At 40.6% G+C, this 23115-nt stretch overlaps 1 protein-coding gene and 1 long non-coding RNA gene across 4 annotated transcripts in view; one reads left to right on the top strand and one right to left on the bottom strand.

The window, feature by feature from the left end:
• The window catches only part of RASGEF1A (RasGEF domain family member 1A), a 34093-nt gene extending 20802 nt beyond the window's left edge, over nt 1–13291 (top strand). Inside the window, exons 6-14 of one of the 3 annotated variants that reach the window (XR_010918286.1) lie at nt 545–619; nt 1863–1955; nt 3724–3826; nt 4142–4221; nt 4888–5079; nt 8897–9020; nt 9373–9445; nt 10484–10608; nt 10944–13291. Coding sequence is in view for 2 of the 3 variants with exons in the window: in XM_067539953.1 (XP_067396054.1) it covers nt 545–619; nt 1863–1955; nt 3724–3826; nt 4142–4221; nt 4888–5079; nt 8897–9020; nt 9373–9445; nt 10484–10508 (765 nt within the window). In the remaining variant the exon portion in view is untranslated. Of the gene's footprint in view, nt 1–544; nt 620–1862; nt 1956–3723; nt 3827–4141; nt 4222–4887; nt 5080–8896; nt 9021–9372; nt 9446–10483 lie in introns of all 3 variants that reach the window. The other 2 variants (XM_067539960.1, XM_067539953.1) reach the window with 2 other exon arrangements.
• Nucleotides 3760–22553, bottom strand: LOC137147665 (uncharacterized). Its single transcript, XR_010918294.1, has 3 exons — nt 22047–22553; nt 20286–20382; nt 3760–3965 (listed from the first exon to the last, which is right to left on the bottom strand). It is a non-coding gene; the product is annotated as an uncharacterized lncRNA (long non-coding RNA).
• Between the last annotated feature and the right edge of the window lie 562 nt (nt 22554–23115).

The following is a 23115-nucleotide window of genomic DNA, read 5'->3' as shown; positions in this document are numbered from 1 at the left end:
GTGTAAAGGGCTCCAGTCTAATATATGGGAAGTGATGAGTGCATGAGAGCAACCCGATAAGTCTGTAAGGGAAGAGGGAAGGTACAGTGCTTTCAGGTGTGAGGAAGCAGCCAGACACCCCCGAACCTTGTGTCTCTAAAACCCAGGGCCAGCTTTACAGCCACACTATTATGAAGGCAACCATGGTGCACCTCAGAGTGTTTGGCCTCTCCTTCCAATTCCACTGACAAAGAATGGAGGGAGAGCGAGAGCTGGTGGCCATGGTAGAGGCGTCTATCCTAGTTCCCTACTGGCACTGGAGAGAGATAGAGGGTCACACTCTGAACACTGGGGTCTCGGAAGAGCAGAATTACAGCAAGTTAACTCATTGTTGGTGCCTAAGCTCAAATTGGGATAATTAGAGCAAAGCTTGTAGAAGATGGAGGTATGAAGGCCAGTCCGATAATGCCTTAGGCCCTATTGGCATGTTTTTCAGCTAGAGTCCTGTTTATGTCTGGCTTTGTACATTGACAATACCTATTCTTCCCCCCCTCAAAAAATGCAGGAGAGGGTGAGCAACATTTACGCAGAGGATCTGATGCAGATTGTCAGCCACATGGATTCCCTGGATAATCACAAGGTGCGTGGACAAGGAGTAAGGAATCAGGAACCACGAGAAGCCTCAACAGTACAAATGCCAGAGTCACAAAAGGCTAGGAGGTAGCAGAATTCAGTGGCAGTTCAGCTACCCCAGGATGTGTCCGTTTGGTTCAGCGGTATTGTAACTCACTGGCTTTCCATTTCCAAGTGTTTCTCTCATACTCAGGGACAGTCGTCATGCCAGACTTTTCTGACCAAAGAAAACAGAATTATGCTTGCTGCTATAGCAGCGCAGAAAACCATTCAGACTCTCTGAACCGGCTGCTCCGTCATGCTTCTTGAAACTCTGTGTCAGTTAAATCCCAATGCTGTCGGTTAAGCATTGCTAGTTCCCTGGTATAAATTAGCATACTCTCTAATGTTAATTTGTGTTAGCCAGATGCGGACACATAAACAGACTTGTAGAGAAAAAAAGAATAACTACTTAAATATTGAACAGGGAATAGAGTTATTTACTCTTTCTGAGAATGGCATCCACTCGGCAGAGACGATAACCCACCTGGGTTTGTCCCATTGTACATGAATTATAGTTCAGAAGGTGGGACAGACAGATCTGGTCTTAACCAGTAAAATGGCACAGTCCAAAAGGACACCTCCTGCTAAGTCTCCAGCATTGGTTTTGCTGCTTCTGATTGTGGGTTTGTGTTACATTTTGCCATTTGGGGGCCTACAGCTAAAAACTGAAAGAAAAACAAAGGAACCATCTTCTCCCTGTACTTTATGGTGTTTTAACATTGGGATGTTCAGAAGTTTAGAAGGCCAGATGCTGGAGATGGCAATTGCCCCTTCATTCCCCCTTGTTCCTCAATGGCAAATCTGCTGTAAGAACAGGAACTACGGAAATCTGCTGATTTATATTAAAATTATAGATGCTCTCTACAGATTAATCACATTAGTAAATATTAATTGAGGCATCATTTCTAGTAATCTAGTGGGACATCCTTAAAAAAATTAACACTATACTTTCCCAGGAACCAATTTTTCTTAACTTTCTTCAGATAAATCTTTTAAAGGCAATATTTTAAATGAGAGAGAGAGAGAGTGTTTGTGAGATTCTGTTTAGGAATACCTGCACCCCTTTGTGCTCTTAACCTGGAGCTGTTCCATAAAGTTAGCTCATTACCTAATACCGGTTTATAGTCAACATGCGATGACGAGATACATTTACAGTAATCTTTATCCGGGTTTAGTGTGGGATTAACATACGGCTACTTCTCTTTCAGTGCCGAGGCGATGTTACCAAAACCTACACTTTGGAGGCCTACGACAACTGGTTCAACTGCCTCAGCATGCTAGTGGCTACAGAGATTTGTAGAGTAAGTACTAATGAAAAGAAGATCCCCTAAAGAACCCTGCCTTTAAAGACAAACCACACCTTTGTGATGTTATTCATGTGGGCCCTCATCCTGCAGAGATTTAAGCAAATTCACCACCTTATGCAGCTGAGTAGTCCCATTGAAGTCAATAGAACTACACGTGCATAAAGTTAATGTTCATGCTCAAGTGATTGATAGTTTCAAAGCCCTATGGTTTGTATTTTTGTGTAGCTTCCATATTTATGATAGTTACACCCACTGAAGGGGAACGTCCATAAAGTTTGATTTAATGTAGCTTTTTGGTGTTTTCATAGCACGCTTGTCAATTCCCCAAACTACCAGTGTTAAAACAAAGATTTTGCTGCCTTGCAAACTCACCCTGTCCTTCCATTGCATTATGCAATTAAGTCATTCTGCTTATTTTGTGGCATCGATGCCATGGGAATACCTTTTGCTGTTGTACACACAGATTAAGGAGAAAAAACTGAGCTGGAGGGGGGTGGGGGGGAAGAGTGTGTGTGTCCATATAAACTAACTATCTTCTATAACAGGCAAACGCACAAAAAAAGGTACCGCCCAAATAAATCTCTTTTTGCATACATATTCCTGTTGTGGCAGGTGAGAGCTCTCCCTAACTTTATCACACATCTGGAGCTCTGGAAGCAAGATAGTTGCCACTTTTAAACAAACAGTTCAAAGAAGGAGCGCTGATAGCCCTGAAAGTTAAAGGTCACATACTTAGGTGATGTAAGTGAGCACAGCTCCAGTGAAGTCTGTGGAATGTTGCTGATTTACAGGAGCTGAGGATTGGGCCTCAGCTCCCAAATGAAAAACTGTTCCATGGGCAAGAGGGTAGGTCAGTGTCCATGCCCACTCAGTCTATGCTAATCTCTGCTGAGATTACCTTGTTGAACCGTTTTCTTTAGGCATGAGACATCAGCAAAAAAAAAAAAAAAAAAATTAAAAATAAATAGCTAGATAACAGAGAGCATATCCTGTTTAAAAATAGCTCCCTGCTGAAGATAAATGATGAAAGCAACACAGAGGACCACATGTGTATCAGCCAGGCCAGCCCTGCAGGTCAGAGTGCAGGGGAGAGTTCTAACGAATGAATTTAAGCCAATGTGATGAGAGTAATTTTTAGCACAACCAAAATGCAGCACTGCATCTGATGAGAAGGAAACCAAATGTGCAATGCAGATGATTAGCCTCACTCATTAGCATTTTTGAAGTAGGGGAAAATTATTTACATTCTATCATTACATTTCCCTCCTCTATCATCATTAAGGAGATTTTAGCCAATCTCCTCAGTGAAAATGAAAAAAACCAAAGACATGACAAACATTCTCCCTCCTTCCCCTTTTCATTTCTCCCTGGAATTAAGACCTATAGCTCCCCTGGAAAACAAGTTTGGCATTCTTTTCCTTTGAGGTTTGAGTTGTTTGTTTATTTTTGGCATTCTGATGACAACTTCATTCTCTCTCTCTCTCTTCCTCAGTACAAGGAAATTACAAGGAAATAGAATCCAGATTGTTTATATGCTGTTCCCTAAGCCTTTATCTTACATGTAAACATAGAATTCCACTTCCCCTCAACTGGACAAAGACTTGATAAGAAGAGCCCTAAATCCAGTGGCTATTTTTAATAAAAAGGGAATCTGGAGAAAATACCTTTAAGAATCCAATAGCACATTCTGAACGTCCTTGCCCCATTCATATCGAGCATGCATACCTTCCCTTTCCTCTCAAACGCATTTTCTTTGTCTCAGGTTGTGAAGAAAAAGCAGCGGACGAGAATGGTGGAATTCTTTATTGATGTGGCAAGAGAGTGCTTCAACATTGGAAATTTCAACTCAATGATGGCCATTATCTGTGAGTATCCCCAGCATAGCTGCTGGCTTGTAGTCAAGACCAGCACACTTGACAACCTAAGCAATATGAGCATGGTCACATATTCTCCAGTTTCTCTGACTCCATCTGGAGATGCACCCCCTGCTGTGGTATCATGCACCTGTGACAGATTAATGCAATGGGTGTTAGCTGAAAGTCTGAGTTGTGAAGATTAAGTGTCTTCCAGAGAATAAAATGCACAAGAGTGTGTAAATGCAACATTGGCACTTAAACAAAAAAAAAACACCCCACCCTTTGAACTTCGTTTTATTTGTCTCTCTCTCCCTTTCATTTCAGCTGGCATGAACCTGAGTCCTGTAGCACGGCTAAAGAAAACCTGGTCCAAGGTCAAAACAGCCAAATTTGATGTTTTAGAGGTATATAAAAGATTTACATCCTGTTAATCAAACATCAAATACTAATGCCTTAGGCATAGGCATAGATGCATATAATGGAAGCACCATTTCTCTTGCCTTGAAAGTCCTCTCTCCCATAGGAAAAAGATTCATGTAGATTTTCCTCCTTTTAATTCCCTTCTGATCACACTTTTCTAACAATGGAATAAATTGTCAAACCAAAATATATTCCTAGGGGCTTCCTTTTGGGACCATTTCTCCCTCCTCTAGATCTGAACGGATGTGTTTTTTACCCTGATCCCTAATTAAAGTACTCCATCTAGTGGACATCTGGGATCAAAATATATTTCTCTAAGAAACACCTCAAAACACAATCAACAGGCAGATAGAAATTTAGTTTAAGTGTATTTTAGGGAAGCAAGTTGTTCCCTTTAAACATTCTCTAAATCACGGAAAGGTTTTTATAGAAATGTAATATCAGTCTAGTACCCTGCATCCAAACACCTGCTAGGGAATGCTTAGATCCAAACTACTTACGTTGACTAGGCCTGATTATGAATGGATCCTAAAAGTAGTTAAAATCTGCTTTTCTTTTACTATCTGATCTAATCATACAATCATTGGATTAAATCATGTATCTACGAGAAACATAACACTTTCTTTTTGTGGGGGTGTTATTTAAAATAGCATCACATGGACCCATCCAGCAACTTTTGTAATTATCGGACAGCCCTGCAAGGAGCAGCACAGAGATCTCAGACTGCCAACAGCAATCGGGAAAAAATTGTCATCCCTGTTTTCAACCTGTTCATTAAAGATATCTACTTTCTGCACAAAATACACACAAACCGGTTGCCCAATGGACAGATAAACTTCAAGGTATGTCTCTGCAATTATAGAAGAAATTAACACAATCAAATGCTGTATATTTATTTTAAAATTCCCAAAACTTTTTAAATAGAGAACTCTTGTAGCTCAGTATAGTTGCAGGTCTCCTAAATTATTCAGCCTGCCTGTAATCTATACACAGAGGCAAGTAGTTTTCCAGGGGGAGGACCGTGAGCTTTAGATATCCAATTCCTATAAATATAATGTGAAAGCGTTCACTGGATTTAGTACATCTAGATTACAGATCAAATATACACACAGAGAAACAGAAATGTAATTCATCTATGTTAACTGATCATTCCAATACATTTGAAAACACTACTGATACCATATTTGAAAGCTGTATATAAAAAGAGTAGGCAAAATGCACAAGAAGATGTAGAAAGTATGTGAACAAGAGTGACTAATCTACTGGCTGTGTTAACAAAACTGAAACATGAGACAGATAAAAGGGAAAGAAGACAGTTTCAACAGAGAAGAAGAGGGAAATGTTGGGTAGAATTCAGTGTAATAAAATACTGGCATGAAGGATACTACATGGAAAGCAAAAGTCCCTTCAACGACACCTAAAAGGGAACTAGGAGATGAAGAGACTTAAAAGTCATGAAAGAGAAAAGGTACAAGATCACTTGTGGAGGTGGATTGAGGAATTTATAGAACAGAACAGAATTGAGAATATGCAAACCTGGTTTCAAAGAGTCAAAGTAGAAAATGAAAAAAGATAGCAGAAGTTGTGAAAACAAAACATATCTCCAAGCACAGATGCTGCCAGGCTGGATCATAAAAGGGTAGATGCAGCAGACAAGTGGATTTTGTTTCATTCTTCAGAAGGAGAATGGAAGTTTGTGGCAAAAATGAATGGTTTCTTCTAGGGTAGGACAAGAAAAGTACTTAGGCTGATAATGGTAGATTAGTTGACATTGGGCCAAATCTAGAGATCCTGATTCAAGCAAATTCACATTAAGGGCTTGTCTACATGGAGAAGCACTGAGCACTAGAGGGGTGCAATTTCTGAAGCACACCAACATGCTGTGCATTAACTGACCCATACAGACCCTGCTAGCACAAACTAAAAGTTCCCTACTGTTCATTAACATTGTGCTGCTTCAAACGGTCTACGCAGGCTAGCAGCAACTCATTGGTGTGCTTTAGAAATCCCAGCCCGCTAATGCTCACTGCTGATTCATTTGGGCAATCACTAGGTTACTGAAGTTTCTCTCCCACTGAGTAATTTGACTTATTGAAGATGGGTGATTCATATGGGCCTGACCTGGCTCCTCCTCAAAATACCAAAAGAAGTACTGAACCTCTAATAGAACTATTTTTAGAGAGTAAAAATAGGTGAAGTATCTAATTGGTTTAGTGAATGTTATACCTAAAGATAAGAACAAATCTAAGTGAGGGGGAGGATGTTCCACCATAGGGCTATTGAGCTTAGCTCCAGCAACAGAGTAAACACTAGGAAAAAATGACTAGACAGAGAGAGGGGATCAACTTGGATTCAGACAACGATGGAAGATGAACTGAATGAATGCAAAGAAATGCAAACTCCTATGTTTTGAAAGCAGCACAGTAGGTTTAGCTGTACAAATTCTGTGACAGTCAGTTGGGGCTGCTGTCCTGAATAACCATATGCTGCTGCGAACGGTATTTAGCAAGACTTCAAGAAAGTTAATAACTATACTGAAGGAACATGCAACAGACTCTTGCAGTAGGTGAGCAATGACATCTTAAGTTGGGTATCCTATTTTTTTTCCCCCATGGTTTCCCAGGTATATGTGAAGGACTAGTGAGAGCACATTTGAAATTCTAAGCTTGTTTCTCGCTGACCATACGAGGTGGCTAGAGAGGAAGAATTGTGTGAGACAGCCTGAACTATTTAAAGAACATAAATAGAAAAGCTAGCAGCACTAGGTCTATATTCTTGCTGCAACAGGTGACATTAAGGCATTCAGAATCCTGAAAGGATTGAGTGTGGGTGGTGAAGGATAGTAGTTACAACACCATTTTAACATCCGTCAAATGTCAGATCCAGATTCCAGAGAACAGAAGCTAAATAAAGGTCAAAGCCTAGAGGAATTTGCTCTTTAGAGAGAACAGCTAGATATTTGGAAAAGACTACAATGGCCAAAAGCAGCAGCTCTGGTAAATAGCTTTAAATGGCCCCAGGAGAGAGCTCTGACTCTCTAGGTGCAGTGTACTGAAACATACAAGGGCTTGAACCAGGAGCTCCCATTATACTCTGCACTAATAAAGAATTAACAAGGAGTTACAGACTGGGAGAAAAGAAAGGGTAGAGTATGCAATTGTTTCTAGAATGCTTGTCTTCAGAATTCTTACTCTAATATCTCTAGTGTCTAGAATTCACACTTTGGACTATTTAAACAAAAACAACAAAAACCATGTTTTCTAACCCTAGGAGATTCACTGTTATAGCCCAATACACTTCTGTTAAGGAATTACATAATTCTCAAATCTTCATTTCATCTGCACAGCAAACATGAAGAATAAATCTAAATACCTAGGAATAGCAGTTACCATTCTATCCCTTGATCACTCAGATATCAGTATCTCACATTAATAATGTCTAGTATGTAACACATCCAATAAGGATATACAGAATTTATTTTCAATATACTATAGACCTAGGGCCCAAACCTGAGAACCGTGCAAGGATACAAAATTTGTATCTGGTCAGCAGATATCTGCAGATTTGCAGGGCTCTACCAATCCTGCTTCTACTTGAAGTCAATGAGGAAACTGCCATTGATCTCAACAGAAGTAGTGCTGGATTCCTCAAAATCTACTTAGTACTTCAGTCTGTGGCTTCTGCTGTTAGATTTTTTTATTTTATTTTTTTTAATCTACGTTTAGTTTACATAGCAGAGTTTGAACCAGACTTGAATTCTCTTCCGACCTCACTGAATAATAATTGCAGACACAATTCTGATATTCTGTACATACTCCTAAGAGCACAGTGTTTGGTTAAAAACAAACAAAACAAAACACACACACACAGCACACACTCATTCTAACAAATATGAGAAACAGTGCTCCTGAAAATATTTAGAGGGGAAAATAGCTGTTTACATAAATTAAATTGTTTACATAATTTCTTAAAGTTAAGGGGTGCTTTACAAGTGAACCAAGACATGCCCCTTTCTCTGAAGAGCTTATACTTCGGGATGCTTTGAAATTTTTCTGTAGTTTTTTTCAGTGGAAAATTGCAGTTTTTAATATCTTTATGAAAGTGTCTCCTCCTTTCCTCAAATCTTCAATTTTTCATTGGAAAATTTGTCCCCCCCACCCTCTTTATTTTTTTAAAAAACAGTCAACATTTTCCATTGAATTTTGACAAAAACAATCCTTCCCACTCCCCATTTTCATCAACATTTTCCACAAATAAAATAAAGTATAATGGGGAGAGAACACACACAACAAGGAATGGGTCAACACTTCATGTAAGGGAGAGTGAGGGGATTCTAGAGGAGAAAAAACACACTGCTGGACAGTGTGATGTAAAGGAGAAGAGAAATAAATATTTGTTGTTTGGCAAATGGAGACAGACTGTTCCAAGTTTAGGGGACCCTGCCAGAGAAGATGTGAAGCTCGGTGTGAAAGAAGATTAAAGGGAGCAGTTAGAAGAAAGGATAGGGAGTGAGAAGGTGCAGTAGAGGAAAATGATCAAAGACATCAGCCAGGGCAAGACTGAGGGGCCTTGAACTGGAGGCAAAGAAGCCTGACTGAACTGATAGGAAACCAAAGAAATATTTATTTAATAGTATGCTGTCTTTATTGCCTCATGCAGAAGTTTTGGGAAATTTCAAGACAAATTCATGATTTCATAACATGGAAACAAGTAGAGTGTCCTTTTGAGAAGGACAGGAAGATCCAGAGTTATCTACTCACAGCACCTATTTACAGTGAAGAAGGTAAGAGCTCTCAGACTTTTATTTAAGTTTATAGTGGGTCTTTCCTTCTATTATTGCATGGGCATGGGATGAGCACAGGAGAAGGAAAAATAAAGGCATTTATTTTTTTATTTTTTTTAAAGTAGGAATGCCATTCTATCTTCCTGAAATGGCTCAACAGGTCACATCAGAAAAATGACAGTCTAGATAAATTTGCACTGCCATTGCTCACATTTTACTGTTCTGAGTGAAGAGAACTTCAGTCTTCACACCTGTTAATCTGGGATCCCCCAACGTTATATTAATGATTCTTTAAGAAAAGGAAAACTGTACACACCCATTTTTGATCACTCTTACTTGTTTTGTTATCTAGCTCTGTTTATAGCATCCTTTGAAAGTGAAGGTCCAGAAAATCACATGGAAAGAGACAGCTGGAAGACACTCAGGTATAAAACCTTTTCAAAATTCTAGCCATTTTCTGTATCCATACATAATCTTTTTGGTATGCACTCACTTTGTGCACTCCGCATATATACAACCAGATCTGACCCTTCCATGTATGGTGTGGATGGATGCATAGCTTTGAAATTTTCCCCCTTCCATTTGCATACAAAGAGAAACTAATTTTACTCATCTGTGCACATCACACATTCAAATTTAAATGTAGTGCCCAAGACTATTCGCAAGTGATTTAGAACCTCTTTGAACCTTTAGTTTTGACAAAATACTAGCTGAAGAGACCCTGAACAGGTTGAGAGATAGAATTATATGATATTATTTCTGAGAGTTAAAGTATGGCTGCAGTGGTGGCTAGAGACATTATGCCAGGGTAATGCAGAGGAAGGCATGGTGCCACCAGAAGCCTGCTCAAGAGCGGTAGTTGCTACTCTTGTATAGGAGATGTAACATGCACTAAACCCAGCAATACCCTCCAAGCACAAACCAGCGTGTATTTGCCTAACCCCACCCATTCTTCGGGGCATACAGTACTGTTGACAGTGCAAGAAGCCACACTAGGGTTGCCCTTTCTGCACAAGTTCATGGGGTCATTGGGGACAAGGACAAGACTCCTGCACAGGTGTTAGGAGAGAGTGCTAGAAGCAGCCACAATGTCCCTAGATCTCTTCCATTATCCACTACCCCATGGGGCTGATTATATCTGGGCTTGGAATGCTCCAATTCCTCCAATTCCGTTAATGTTAGATGTGCACATTTGTCATTTGCACACTTGCCATTCTGATGAGATGAGAGGAAAGATTTAGAGCCAGATTCTCAGCTGGTGTAAATCAGCATCTCTGTCCACTTCAGTTGAGCTATCCTAATTTAGACCAGCTGAGGATCTGTCCTTTGAAGAAAGAATTCTTCCTCTGCCAATAGCAGCAAGGAATCCAACACAACTGCATTCCCTGGAACAACAATGCCTCTTTCATTGTGGTGGAAAGGAGAATCGCTCTAATACGTGTCATTTATTTTTTTATTTCTAGGACAACGCTGCTTAATAGGGCCTGAGATTTTGGATCTGTTCTGCAGAATCTAAAGCACACAGGAAGAACTTTGTTTTTAATAGTGAACGTCTTGGGTTGAAATAAACAAGATCTCACTGGCTGAGGTCTGTTTTGTATATACAGTACCTTTTATGAAATTAAAATGTGGTAACTATTTCACATGTCAACCTTAAGGCACTTAAAAGTGAAGGATTTGGGGTTTTATTTTAAACACACAAGGGCAGGGCCCTGTTCTCAGAGATGAAGTGTATCATGGGAGATGGTATCCATGGTGAGGTCTTAATCTTATGACATCCAAATCTTTTTTTATTTTGTTTACTTCCACTTTAAAAAACAACCACCACACAAACACCAAATACAACCAAAACACTGCACGGGTTCAATACCGTGTTAGACCCCGATCCTATAAATGCTGACACATCTCCTTAACTTTAAGCAGGTGAGGAGTTGAAGGGAAGGAATGAAGAGTCCCATTCAAATCCATGGGACAAATCGCGTATTCAAGTGAAGGAGGTGCATCAGTGTCTGCAGGACCAGGGCCTTACACACCTGCAGTGGGCCTGTTCCTCTTTTACATTGGAGAATATTGCCTTACAAGGTACTGAAATTGTCCAGTGTATCTTCTATGATTCTGAGCTGGAAGCAAGCAAAATAAAAATATGGATGTCTAAAAACCAGCTACAATGTACTTTGTAAATAAACTGGAAGATATGGCACATGAACTAGAGTATGCCTGCCTACAACAAACAATAAAGGTGCAGCAAAACATATTTTTGTTATGTGATTTGAAGAGAAGAAACAGGACAACTGCTAGTGGGTTTTTGTTTTGTTTTTTTCCGTTTGTTTGTTTGTTTTTTGGGGTTCTTTTTTTAAGTATTAACACTTCTGGGAACTATCCTTTGAGTTCTGGCTGCAGAATATTTTTCATTTTCTTTATCAGGGATTTTTTTAAAAAGAAAAGGATGTATAATCTCGATAATCTGTACAAGATAGATCTAATTGTCTTTTGGAAAATAAGTTCCAAAATGAGAGGGGAATGGTGACATCAACTGGGATGTCAAATTTGAGGCTGAAGACTTGGATTCCCAAAGAAGCTTAAAGGAGTAGACATGCCACTCTCATTGAATTTGGGCATCTAATTTCCTAGGTTCCTTTGAAAATGCTAGCCTGAGTTGACAGACACTCAATTAAAATTAAGAGAAATTGTATGGCATCAGATTATTCTAGCATCTATTAAAGCTATCATTATAGGCCTGAATCACAGCCTACTGAAGTTAATATAAAAACACTCAGTGGCACTGGCCTTTAAACCCCAATTTAGTGTCCAAATTTGGGACGATTTCTAAACCAATGATGCTTTTAATGCCTCCTTTCTCCTTTTAACTGTTTTTGAGTTTATGGCTAATTTGGCTAGGATAACCAGCATGTCTAAGCAGCTCATATTACACTTCAGGCTATCCATTTTCGGGAAAAATTATTCATCATTTAAAAATTTTCTTGCTTCCCGTTCCAATAATTTCTGAATTAGGAGGGAGACAAAACAATAATTCAGTCTCAGATTAAGATCTATTTTGTTTAATGAACATACTGCCCCTGACTGTCGGTTCTCCTTCCCAACAATTGTTCTCTTAGGGCCTGAGGGTTAGATATTTATCTAGATAATGAGATCATCCAGACAGTTACATTAGAAAGGATTTTTTCAAAGCCATCAGAAGCTCTGAAGAGATACAAACCCTCATACATCAAGGTTTTAATCCATCTCTAACTGAGGGGGTTGAGAAGAAGGTTGGCCTGTGAGCAAGTTAGTTCTGTAATTGCCCACATAGGGGGGCAGGTACCTCCCTCTGATATAACTTCTGCTTACCTCTGTTGGAGATAGAATGCTGGACTAGCTGGACCAGAGGTCTTGCCTGTTAAAGCAGTTTCTCCGTTCCAATCCTGCAAACTCTTCCTACTGAATGTTTACAACCTTACATAGTCCCATTGTTTTCATGTAGCATTTGCATTCACCCACAGTAAGCGTTTGCAGTGTTGAACCTGTGATCTGTTTCTAACAAGAGCTTTTTCTCTTGGATATTTGTTTTTATGAAAAGTCATTACATCAGGTGGGGGAGCAGGCTAAGGAATCAACTTTTTGCTGTTCCCATAGTACTGAGATCAAAAGCAATGAATAAAAGTTAAAGAGATGCCCTTAAACAAACAATCTGATTAAAGTGGAAGGAGGAAGTACAAATGCTAGCTGTTAACACCTACAGCCCAGAGAAAGAGAGAGGATAGTTCTGTTCCTTGTGATCTGCTGCTATTTTTCCTGTGCTGAAGTACTGATTTTCAGCCCTGGGGTAGAGTAAGAATATTTATACTGTATTATTACAGTGTTTTGCACTTTCAGAGATGTTCTAGCTAGTGATATAGTCAGACACTATAAAAGGGATTGTATATCAGCTTTGTTTATGTAATTGAAATTTTAAAAAGGGATGCTTAAAATTTAAGAAACATATATATTTGAAATGCAATTTTAGAACACTTTCTGTATGTGTATTAAAAAAAAGCTTTTACATGAATATGCACTTCACTGGTCTATCAGTCCTAGTATATACTTGAAATAAGTGCAGTGTCTACATGGGTTTATTTTTTTTTCTCCTTCAGTTTGATACATTCCTTAAATACTGTGTTCTGCTATTCTGAGCTGCATTGCTACATATAAAGCTGTACCATAAAGCAGGATATTCTGTGTTTGACTGGATGTGCTTGCATTAATAAAAACCAAGTTGCTTCAACCAGGCTAAATTTTACCCATGGCTGTTTTTCTCCTGCAAGTTGATAAAATAAAGTTGCAGACAGAGGGCTGAATGAGGTGATCCAACATTTGCAGGTACTGCAGATTTTTGTGAATCAGCTGACTGACTGAAATTTCAGCCTGGTCTTATAGATATCTGATCTTACCTGATGCTCCACTGAAGAGTTCAATATATTCAAGGAATATATTCAAGTCCTCTACTGCAGCACTAAGCTCAGAGCATGTTTTTCACGCACAGTGCACTATATATTCAAATATATACACAATATATAATAGCGTCCTTTTGCTTCAATATAAGCAGGAAGATATTTTAAGCAGTTAAACTAACATTTCACCGAATCTGAAAGTGAAGTTCCAAAGTTTCTCCTCTTACCTATATCCTGTATCTGGTTAGTATGGTAGCCATAAAAGATGTATTCTAGGTTTAGCACACCAGAAACTCTCTCTCTGGTGGAATTCCGGCACCTCAATAATACCTAGAAAGTGTTGTCCAGTTGTAGATCTCAGAGTGCTTTGGCAATAGTCTCTATTTGACATTGCCCTGTTTTACAGATGGGGAGAACGAGATAGAAAGGTCAAGCAAGTGAATCCAGGTCTTCTAGTTTGCAGTCTTGAGTCCTACCCATACTGCCTCCTTATACAAGAACCCAAGCCAACAAATAATGTTATAGCCCCACAACTCCATCCTTGAAAAGAGAGCTAGCTAACTGATGGGGTTGATTTGTGGCAGTCTCAAATACTCAGAGTGGAATCTATTGGCAACCAAATTTTCCTAGAGGATTTACAGAGCAGAGCAATACAACTTTCAGAGACTCTATGCATTACAACAAGCAATTCTCATTATAGCTTTTTGGAGAAGACAATGTTTACCAGTAATTAAAGGAACCAACTGGCAAGTGTTTTCCTGATGGTCAGTTCATCCTCACAAGTTATATACATGTTACACACTGGGAGGTTCACTACTAATTATGCCCCATCCTGTCATTAAGAATAAATTAGCTATTTTACTCTATACAGGTCTGGGCATAAACAACAGAACTGCCTTCCAGACACTTACTTCCATTAAAACACAATGTGAGTATGCCAAGCAATAATGCAATGCCAGTAAGAGGTTTTTGAGCAATATAAGTAACAGCTTGATCTATCAAACTAATAATCTTGGAGGAGTAAAAATTTCTAGCAACCAACTCCCAAGCAGCAAAATTCACTTTATTAGTCAACTGAACCAACTGATATTCATGTCCTCCACAGAGGGAACAAGAATTGTTTAGAACAGACTGAGACATAGCACTTTCCTTTCAGCAATCTGAAATATAGCTGAACTCAGTTTTTTCAGGACTGCCTGTTCTCCCACTGCCCAAATAATCAGAAAAGCCTGTGAACAGGGTATAAAAACCTAGTGCTGCTAATGGCTGCAGAAAGCCATAAAGCATGACTGTGTGGACAGCAAGATAATCATTCCCATAAAATTAAATTGCAGAAATAGTTCAGGCTATCTACGAAGAATTTCTAGCCCTGTGAGCAGCCAGACTTTAACAATAGATGTTTTCAAATTCTTCCTCCCAAACACATCACTGGAAAGGTAGAGATAACGGGCTATGCTTTGAGGTTTCTGCATATCTCTATAGGCCTCCTATACTGTTGCCCTGACAATGCACCATATTGGGAAAAGCAATTCACAAAACACTCTAAGTTGAAAGCCTTTTCTCTTGACAATTCATTCACATAATCACTCAGAGATGGGCCCAAAGGCTCAGAACAGTTAGAAATAAAATCTCTGGATACTTTTCTGCAAAGGGTTTTCAGTAATTTTGAGGGCACAATTTGAAACATTTTTTTCTGGGGGATGATTTAGAGCCATAAAAGGAAAGAAACCTGTCTGAATTCAGTGTAAGCATTTCTAACAGCACCCATCGCAGTGGTACCTCAGCACCAGATTCGACTTCTAGAAATGGGGGGGAAGCGGGACGGGGATAAACAAAAACAAAAATTTGATCACTTTATCTACATGGATTACTGCAGTGCAACTTTATCTGCTTTCAAGTATCTTTTCACAAGAATAGGAAACATGAATTACATTTAATGTACAAATTTAATGTACAAATTGCAGTTAGTTCTTTGGTGTCCTCTTCAAGAGATAGGGTAATGAAAAAATTCACAAAGCTAGAGAAAAACCCTACCTTTGACATACACTGCAGATTTCCAATAGAAATGTATTTGCATCTGATCTACTAGGATGTTCTTAAAGTGCTTATCAGATATCTAATGAAAAAGACTGTTCCTTACTTTTGTTACTAACATCAAAACTCAAAACCACAATTCTATATATCTTAAATTTTGTAAAAATCTTTCACAAGACAAATATATGGAGACCTGAAACTACTTAATGGGGTCTATTTAAAACCAGCACTGAATCTGAAGGTAATATTGCAGCATTAAAAATAAATAAATAAATAAATAAATAAACAAACAAACAAACAAACAAACAAACAAACAAACAAACAAAAGGGAATAAATAAAGAGACCCAAATCCAAAACAAAATACCGGATCCAAATGACCCCCCCCCCCCTTTTTTTTTTGAAAATGGAGAGGTGAGATTTGGACTTAGATACAGACTTTACAAGTAGGTCCCAATATTTCTAAATTGGCCAGATTAACAGCCTAGATAAAGATAAAACAGGAACTTTGGGTTATTTGATACTCAGATATGAATCTTTATTTAGGGTTAGAACTTTTATTAAATATGTCAGATGTATTTAGTCCTGTTTCATGGCTCTCTCCAGCCATTAGAATCATAGAAGATTAGGGACCTTTGGTAGGTAGAAGGGACCTTAGAAGGACCAACCCCAACTAAATCACCCCAGCCAGAGCTTTGTCAAGCCAGGCCTTAAAAACTCTAAGGATGGAGATTCCACCACCTCCCTAGGTAACCCATTCCAGTGCTTCACCACCCTCCTAGTAATAAAGCTGTTCCTAATATCCAACTAGACCTCCCCCACTGCAATTTGAAACCATTGCTCCTATTTCTGTCATCTCCTACCACTGACAACAGCCTAGCTCCATCCTCCTTGGAACACTATTCAGATAGTTAAAGGCTGATATTAAATCCCCCCTCATTCTTCTCTTCTGCAGACTAAACAAGTCTAGTTCTCTCAGCCTCTCCCCATAAGTCATGTGCCCCAGCCCCCTAATCATTTTTGTTGCCTTCCTCTTCCAAATTTGTCCACATCCTTTTTATGTGTTTGGGGGGCCCAAAACTGGACACAGTATTCCAAATGTGGTCTCACCAGTGCCGAATAGAAGGGAATAATCACTTCCCTCGATTTGCTGGCAATGCTCCTACTAATGTAGCCCAATATGCCATTAGCCTTCTTGGCAATAAGGGCACACTGATGATTCACATCCAGCTTCTTGCCCAGTGTAACCCCCACATCCTTTTCGGCAGAACTGCTGCCTAGCTCGTCAGTCCTCAGTCTGTAACAGTGCATTGGATTCTTCTGTCCTAAGTGCAAAACTCTGCATTGAACATCCTTGTTGAACCTCATCAGATTTCTTTTGGCCCAATCCTCCAATTTGTCTAGGCCACCCTGTATCCAATTGCCAAGGAGAGATTCTGTCATTTTGCAAAGGCAATTGAAGCCTTTTTTTAAGTTGGCTTTGTGTTATTTCATAAGAGTCACTGCTACAAACCAGCTGCATTTCTCACCCAGTAGAGTCAGCTTAATGGAGAATTGAATGAAATTGACAAGAGCCATCCTTGGCAGCAATTCCATCCTAGTTCTCCTGAAAACCCTTCCAGCAAAAACAAAAAACAAAAAAAACAAAAAAACCCACTTCATATTTTTCACACTTTGCCCTATTTTAGGATGAAAAGTTTTGCAAAAGCCACAATATTTTTCTCAGGAAGGGATTCCCATTTTCTGGAAAGCTCTAATCATCAGGAAATACTAGAAGTGTGTTGTCTCTCTTTATACCCTTCCGCTTTTTCGTAGCCAGATTCGTAGCCAGATATTAGCCAGATTAAAAAGAGAGCACCGAAAGAGAAAGGAATACAGCAGAGTTCCACAGAACCATCACTATGAGCCAAAATTACAGGGTTAGGCCACAGCCCATGGTTAAAGGAAGCTGAGGTGCAATGTCCTCATAGGAGTTCCTGGAGACATTAGGCTCAATTCCCCACTTCCTTGCACAGTCAGTAACACCAGTACAAAGTGAGTACTAATGCTATCAGATCAGCATCTTACTTCTCCTTGCATAGGTATGTGTGACTACACAAAATACAAGGAAACAGAGAACCAGACCCAACGATTCCAGGACCAAAGAGTGTAACAGCACTGTGAGGTGATGTAGTATGTATCATTTCACCCAGTGTGAAGACGGGCGCATAGGCAGTCAGACCTAGTGGTCAGAGGTGGGACACTGGAACCAGAGTTTGCGTCAGAGATAGAAGCCTGAGACCCAGGGGTCCAGTTGGGATAGGGCAAAAGAGCAGGGATGTGGAATGAGGCAGGAAAGCAGGAGCTGGGAGTGGAGGAAGATCTGGAATAAGAAAGGCAGGAACAGGATGGGGGGCAGGACTCTGGAGTCGGGTGACTCAGGGTCCAGAGTGGCAGCCAGCCAGGGATCCCTCAGACTGCCCTAGTTCAAAAAATGTTAGAATCTTGTTCATAGCTACTGCCATTTAAGGCTTAGCTCTACATTTCCTGGCTTTCATCAATTTCTCTAGACAGACATTCTTTGCATGGGCATTTCCAGCAATTCTTCAATGCCACGTTTTCATTTGCTAATAGAGCAGGTATTTGGCCAAGGTTTAAACGGCATATTAGTTCTCTTTAAAATATGCATCACTCCCCCACAGTAGCCCATTAAGCACAGTGAAATCCATATTTGCATGACAGACGGTAAAATTCCTTTGGAACCATTCTCTTCTATCCTGCCAATGCACTTACCACGCTCAAGTTGATCCAAGCAATAAAAATCTTTACAAGGGAAATGGGTTGGTAGTCTCAGGCCAGTGCCCAATGGACATGTGTACACATCATAAAGCTATCACCACCATTAGTACTTTGTGAGCAGCCAAGGACTGATGTGGGAGGGAGCGTGAGCTACCCTACCAGCTGCAAAAGGTACAATTGATGCTGCTTTAATGCCTTGTCCTAAGCCCACTGAAGCTGGTAGAAAGACACACACTGATTTCCATGGGCTTTAGATCAGGTCCTAGAAGAGTTTCTTTCTAGCAGTACCAGCAGCATTAGATACCAATGCACTAGCTGGGCCACAGATACTGAGGCAAAAGCAAGCTCATTTCAGCTTATTCCAAATTTTACAGCTAAGAGTTGGACGCACGTGAAGGCATGGCCCAAGCATAATTTTTTTGGGCCCAGTACAAACTTGTAACATGGGCCCCCTCCCACACACGTACCACAATCCCTCATCCCATACATAGAATCTCATGAGCCACGAAAATTTTTTCCTCATGGTAATGGGATGATAATGGGCCCCGATAAAGTGTACCCTTCCCCCCCCCCCATGTGGGGACCCTGCCTGAAGTAATTAGGGGAAGTCTACAGTGCCCCTGTTGTAGCTGTTCTGTGATCAGGGCTCCATAAGGGGGCATCCCCCCACCTAACCATTAAAAAATAATTGTAGCCTGGCTGGTCATGCTGCTGCTGTGACCTCAGAAGAAGCATGGTGCCAATGGGGTGAGTCTCCTCCCCCTGCCCACAGGGGATGCCAAGGACAGAGGAGCTCAGCTGCCACTGCGGCCAACTGACAGGGGTGGTGGCGCCACCCCCAGAGCTCCCCACATGCGGAAAGGGGAATGCCGAGGATTCAGAGCTGCTTCTGGGGATGCCGTGGGGGAAGGGAGCTACTGAGGAGCTAGTTCCGGTGGTGCTGGTTCTGAGGAAGGGGCAGTGGTGGCCTGGGGAACGGCATTGCCACTGCCAGGGCTTGTTTACTTTGCAGGCCCCAACTCTGCTGCTGGAGCCGATACCATTCGATAAAATTTCAGAAAATGTTCGATCAATTTTTTCGACCTCCCCCCCCCCCCACACACACACAAGACCCCAAGTGGCAGCCCTGTCTGTGATAGAAGACTCAAATCCCCCAGCATTTAAATGGTTTTCATGAGCACCAAGCTCGCTAAAGCTTTGGTGAAGGCAGTAGGTACATCTGTTCGCCATACGAGACCATCAGGTTTGTACCAAAATCAAAGGCAGCCCAGATTGATTTAGATGCAAAATGGCACATGAAGAACTGAAGCCATTTCTGAGTTTCAAGAGCACAACTAAAACCACACTGATCAGTCTCTCTTTTGTCACTGACACAGCCAGAGAGATGTTACAGTTAAAATTATAGGTAGGTGAAAGAAGAAAGGAAGCCGTGTGCAGAAGATCTTTAAGCCTGGGAGGTCATGGTGGTGTTTTGTTTGTTTGTTTTTATAACTGGCCTTCAAAACCACAGAAATGGAGAGAGGATATTTTCCATTTTTAATGGAAGTGAATTTAGTGACAAAGAACACTGGCTAGGGCAGGCAGTGCAATCTTCCCAAACAGTGAGAATGCTCTGCATTTCTGCCCTGTCAACACCTGCCATTAGCTTAGCCCAAGCAGATGCTGCCAATTGCGAGGTGCTTTTTTGAGAGGAACAAACTGACACTAGGTCAAAGTCACCAAATCTCTGTTCGTTGGTAGCCTATGTGAGGATTTAACGTTTGGACAGCAGAGTTCAGAGGCTAGTTTGTGCACTAACCTACTGCATCAGTTCTTCCCCTACCACAAGAGAGGACATGATAATGGAACTGGTAAAAACTTTGAACATTTGTGGCTGTAGGAGGATTTAATAGAAAATAATATTGCACAGTTATAGTCCATTGATGCCCTCATTCAGCTTTAAAGGATTTGTCTGGAACAATTGGAAAAATATCCCTGACATTTTTCAGAACCCCCAGAAACCAAAACAAGCAGAATTATTGAATGTACCTGTCTCTTCTTGCTGTAGGCTCCCAAAATCCTCAATGTCATATTCACAGGCTACCTCGGATTAATTTTACAGGCATCCAGCATCCAATACACCACCCTGAAATCATTAAACAAAGCAACTCACTCGTTACAAAGTAACTCACATGGGCTATATACAACAATCAGAGAATTTGTACAACAAGCTGCCAACTTTATCCCCCAGGAACGTGTCCTTTCCCATCCCCCAAGATTTTGGAGATTCCACCTGGCATTAGGCAACAGCATAAGAGAGTCTTTGCAACTTGCTGACAGTAGGCTAGGTTCTGATCTGTCACCACAGTATCTGAGCGCCTCACATTCTTCAATGTATCTAGCCGCACAACTTCCCTGGGAGGTAAGGCAACGGTACCATCCCCATTGTACAGATGGGAAAACTGAGGCCCAGAAAGCCTGGGTGAGGTGCCCAAGGTCACACAGTGAGCCTGTGGCAAAGCAAATTGTTGACCCCAGCTCTCCTTAGTCCCAGGCTAGTGCCTGAACCACATGCTTCCGCTACTCTGTGGACCATTATTTTCTTGCAGAACCCGGACGACTTCAGCAAAGCTCCATATGAATGCAGGGGTCCCCCTACATGCTGCTTTTTGCAGGTTAAGGTGCTCATTTTGCCTCCTAGGCTCCTCATGTCCAAGTACAGAACAACAACAAACATAAGAGCCTGCTTCTTTCTATTGAAGCCAGAGGGACCTTCATCACTGCTTTCAGTGAGAGCAAGCAAGACTGCATCCTAGCTACGTCATGATAATTGTACAGAGGTTACGCTAAACCATGGGAGGTTTTTGTTTATCTTACTCTATATACATTTAACAAGAGACATTTATTGCAAGCAAAAACACAAGCAGGAAAGAATACAGATGCCATTACGTGGACATGTGAAGTAGCAAGACAAGCACAACACAGATCAGAGGTTATAAAGACATCTTAATATGAAAATAATTATCTGGTGGCTCTGCACCAACCAGCAAGAGAAATCATTGTTTCTAAAGAGAGTTTGATGTGTGACTGGGCTCAATGGCAGCAGGAGTGGAGGAACAGTCCATTTTCTAGTCAAGAAGTGGGATATATTTTACTCATCAGGATCTGACTGTGGAATTCTTAAACCAGATCTGAAAATCATTGCACAATATCTTTTTCCTCATTGTAAACAAGTTTGTTGCAGTGAGCTATTTTATAGCAACAGAATAAAAGTTTAAAGGAAATACATGCCTCATTGAATAGCTTATTTCAAAGAGCAGCATAGATGTTGCTAGGGTTAAAAAATACTCACTTTGAAAGCAGTCCCATATTGCAGGTCTATAGCTTTGTCACCACACAAATTTATACTGGTTTAATTTAAACAAGTAAGAAACCCTCTGTGGTCACTTAAGAGTGGCTTATTTCAGTTTAGCCTAAGCCTGTTCCTACATGAGTAAGATAAACCAAAATAAGCCGGATTTAAATAGATGCATGGGTGTCCACGCTGCCTTTGGCAAAGGTTGAACTAGTTCAATTTTTAAAACGTCACACCTTAAGTTAAACAGGTACACCTTTGCATATAGACACACCATGGACAAGCCAAGATGGAGGATTAAGTGAATAAAAGGTGTCCCCTTAGACTGCTTGGAACCAAGGCCTCACAAAGAAATTTGAACCCTCTCTCCTCACCTTAATGAACCCCTCCACGTGAAATAAGAAAGTCTTTGCTTAGGATACTTATCTTTACCCGGGGGAGAAATCCTACCTTACCTGATGACAAAGTGCCTTCTTTTTGCTTACTTCATCCAGAGGAAAAACTGGCTTTGAAAGCAATCAGCAGCTACCTCACAACTACTGTGAAGAGGCACCCACCAGCCCAACCCTCACCAATGCAAATAGTTACAGGTGAAGTAATAAGCAGTCAATGGGAGTGTGCCAGAGTGTAGGCCCCTGACGGGCAGGCTGATTTCTTCTCCCAGCCTTACACAGACATCACATTAGCAGGGCTTCTGCTTTACAAAGGGGAGGAGTAGCTCCAAGGAAACAGCACCACTTGACATGAGGCACCCATGTAATGCTGGGAGAGGAAGACTAGATTCTGCCTGCACTCCAGGGACCAGCTCCTCAGCTGGTATAAATTAGTGCAAAACCACCGAAGTCAGTGGAGCTGTGCTGCTTTCTTCCAGCTGAAGATCTGTCCCAGGACTGTGGAAAGTTGAAACCCAGGGTTATTTTATTTCTCTTTTGCTAAGAAAGGTTTTATTCTGTGCTGCTCCAATCAGCCTCTCTTCTCTATCTACCATGCTCACTCTGTTGGTGACAAAAGGCTTGCTGCCTTCATGCTACAGATAAATTCCTTAAAACAAAATTCGGTGACCGGTCACAGCCCACTGCAACACAGACTGATTTGTTCACAGGGGAAGCACATTACCCTGTTATCATTGGCTGTAATATGTTAGCAACTTAAAAAAAAAGGGGGGGGGGCCAGAATCTTTAAATCAAGACCTATAATTTGGGAGTGGTTGGATTTAGCCATCCTGCAGTTTAAAGTGTTCCTATAAGGTTTCATAATTAACCCTATCTTCGTTGTGTTTTTATCATAGACTCCCTTCATTTGACTTCTCAGAGGGGTAGAATTATACCACTGGCTAATCTCTCTTTAAGTGATTCAGATTGATATGGAAATTCCATTTCCTTTTACCAAAAATACCTCAAACCAACTGTCACTAAAATACCTCTTGCTAGACATGAGTATTTTATCATTCACATGGCATGTATCATTGAATGAGCTGCTGCATTTATGCTCAATCATTTAAATCTATTTGAAGCATTCTCTTTT

Source organism: Emydura macquarii, unplaced genomic scaffold (assembly GCF_026122565.2).
Source record: "Emydura macquarii macquarii isolate MOO-44397 ecotype Brisbane River unplaced genomic scaffold, CSIRO-AGI_Emac_v2 contig_67, whole genome shotgun sequence".
NCBI lineage: Eukaryota > Metazoa > Chordata > Testudines > Chelidae > Emydura > Emydura macquarii.
This window is presented reverse-complemented; position numbering and strand designations above follow the sequence as displayed.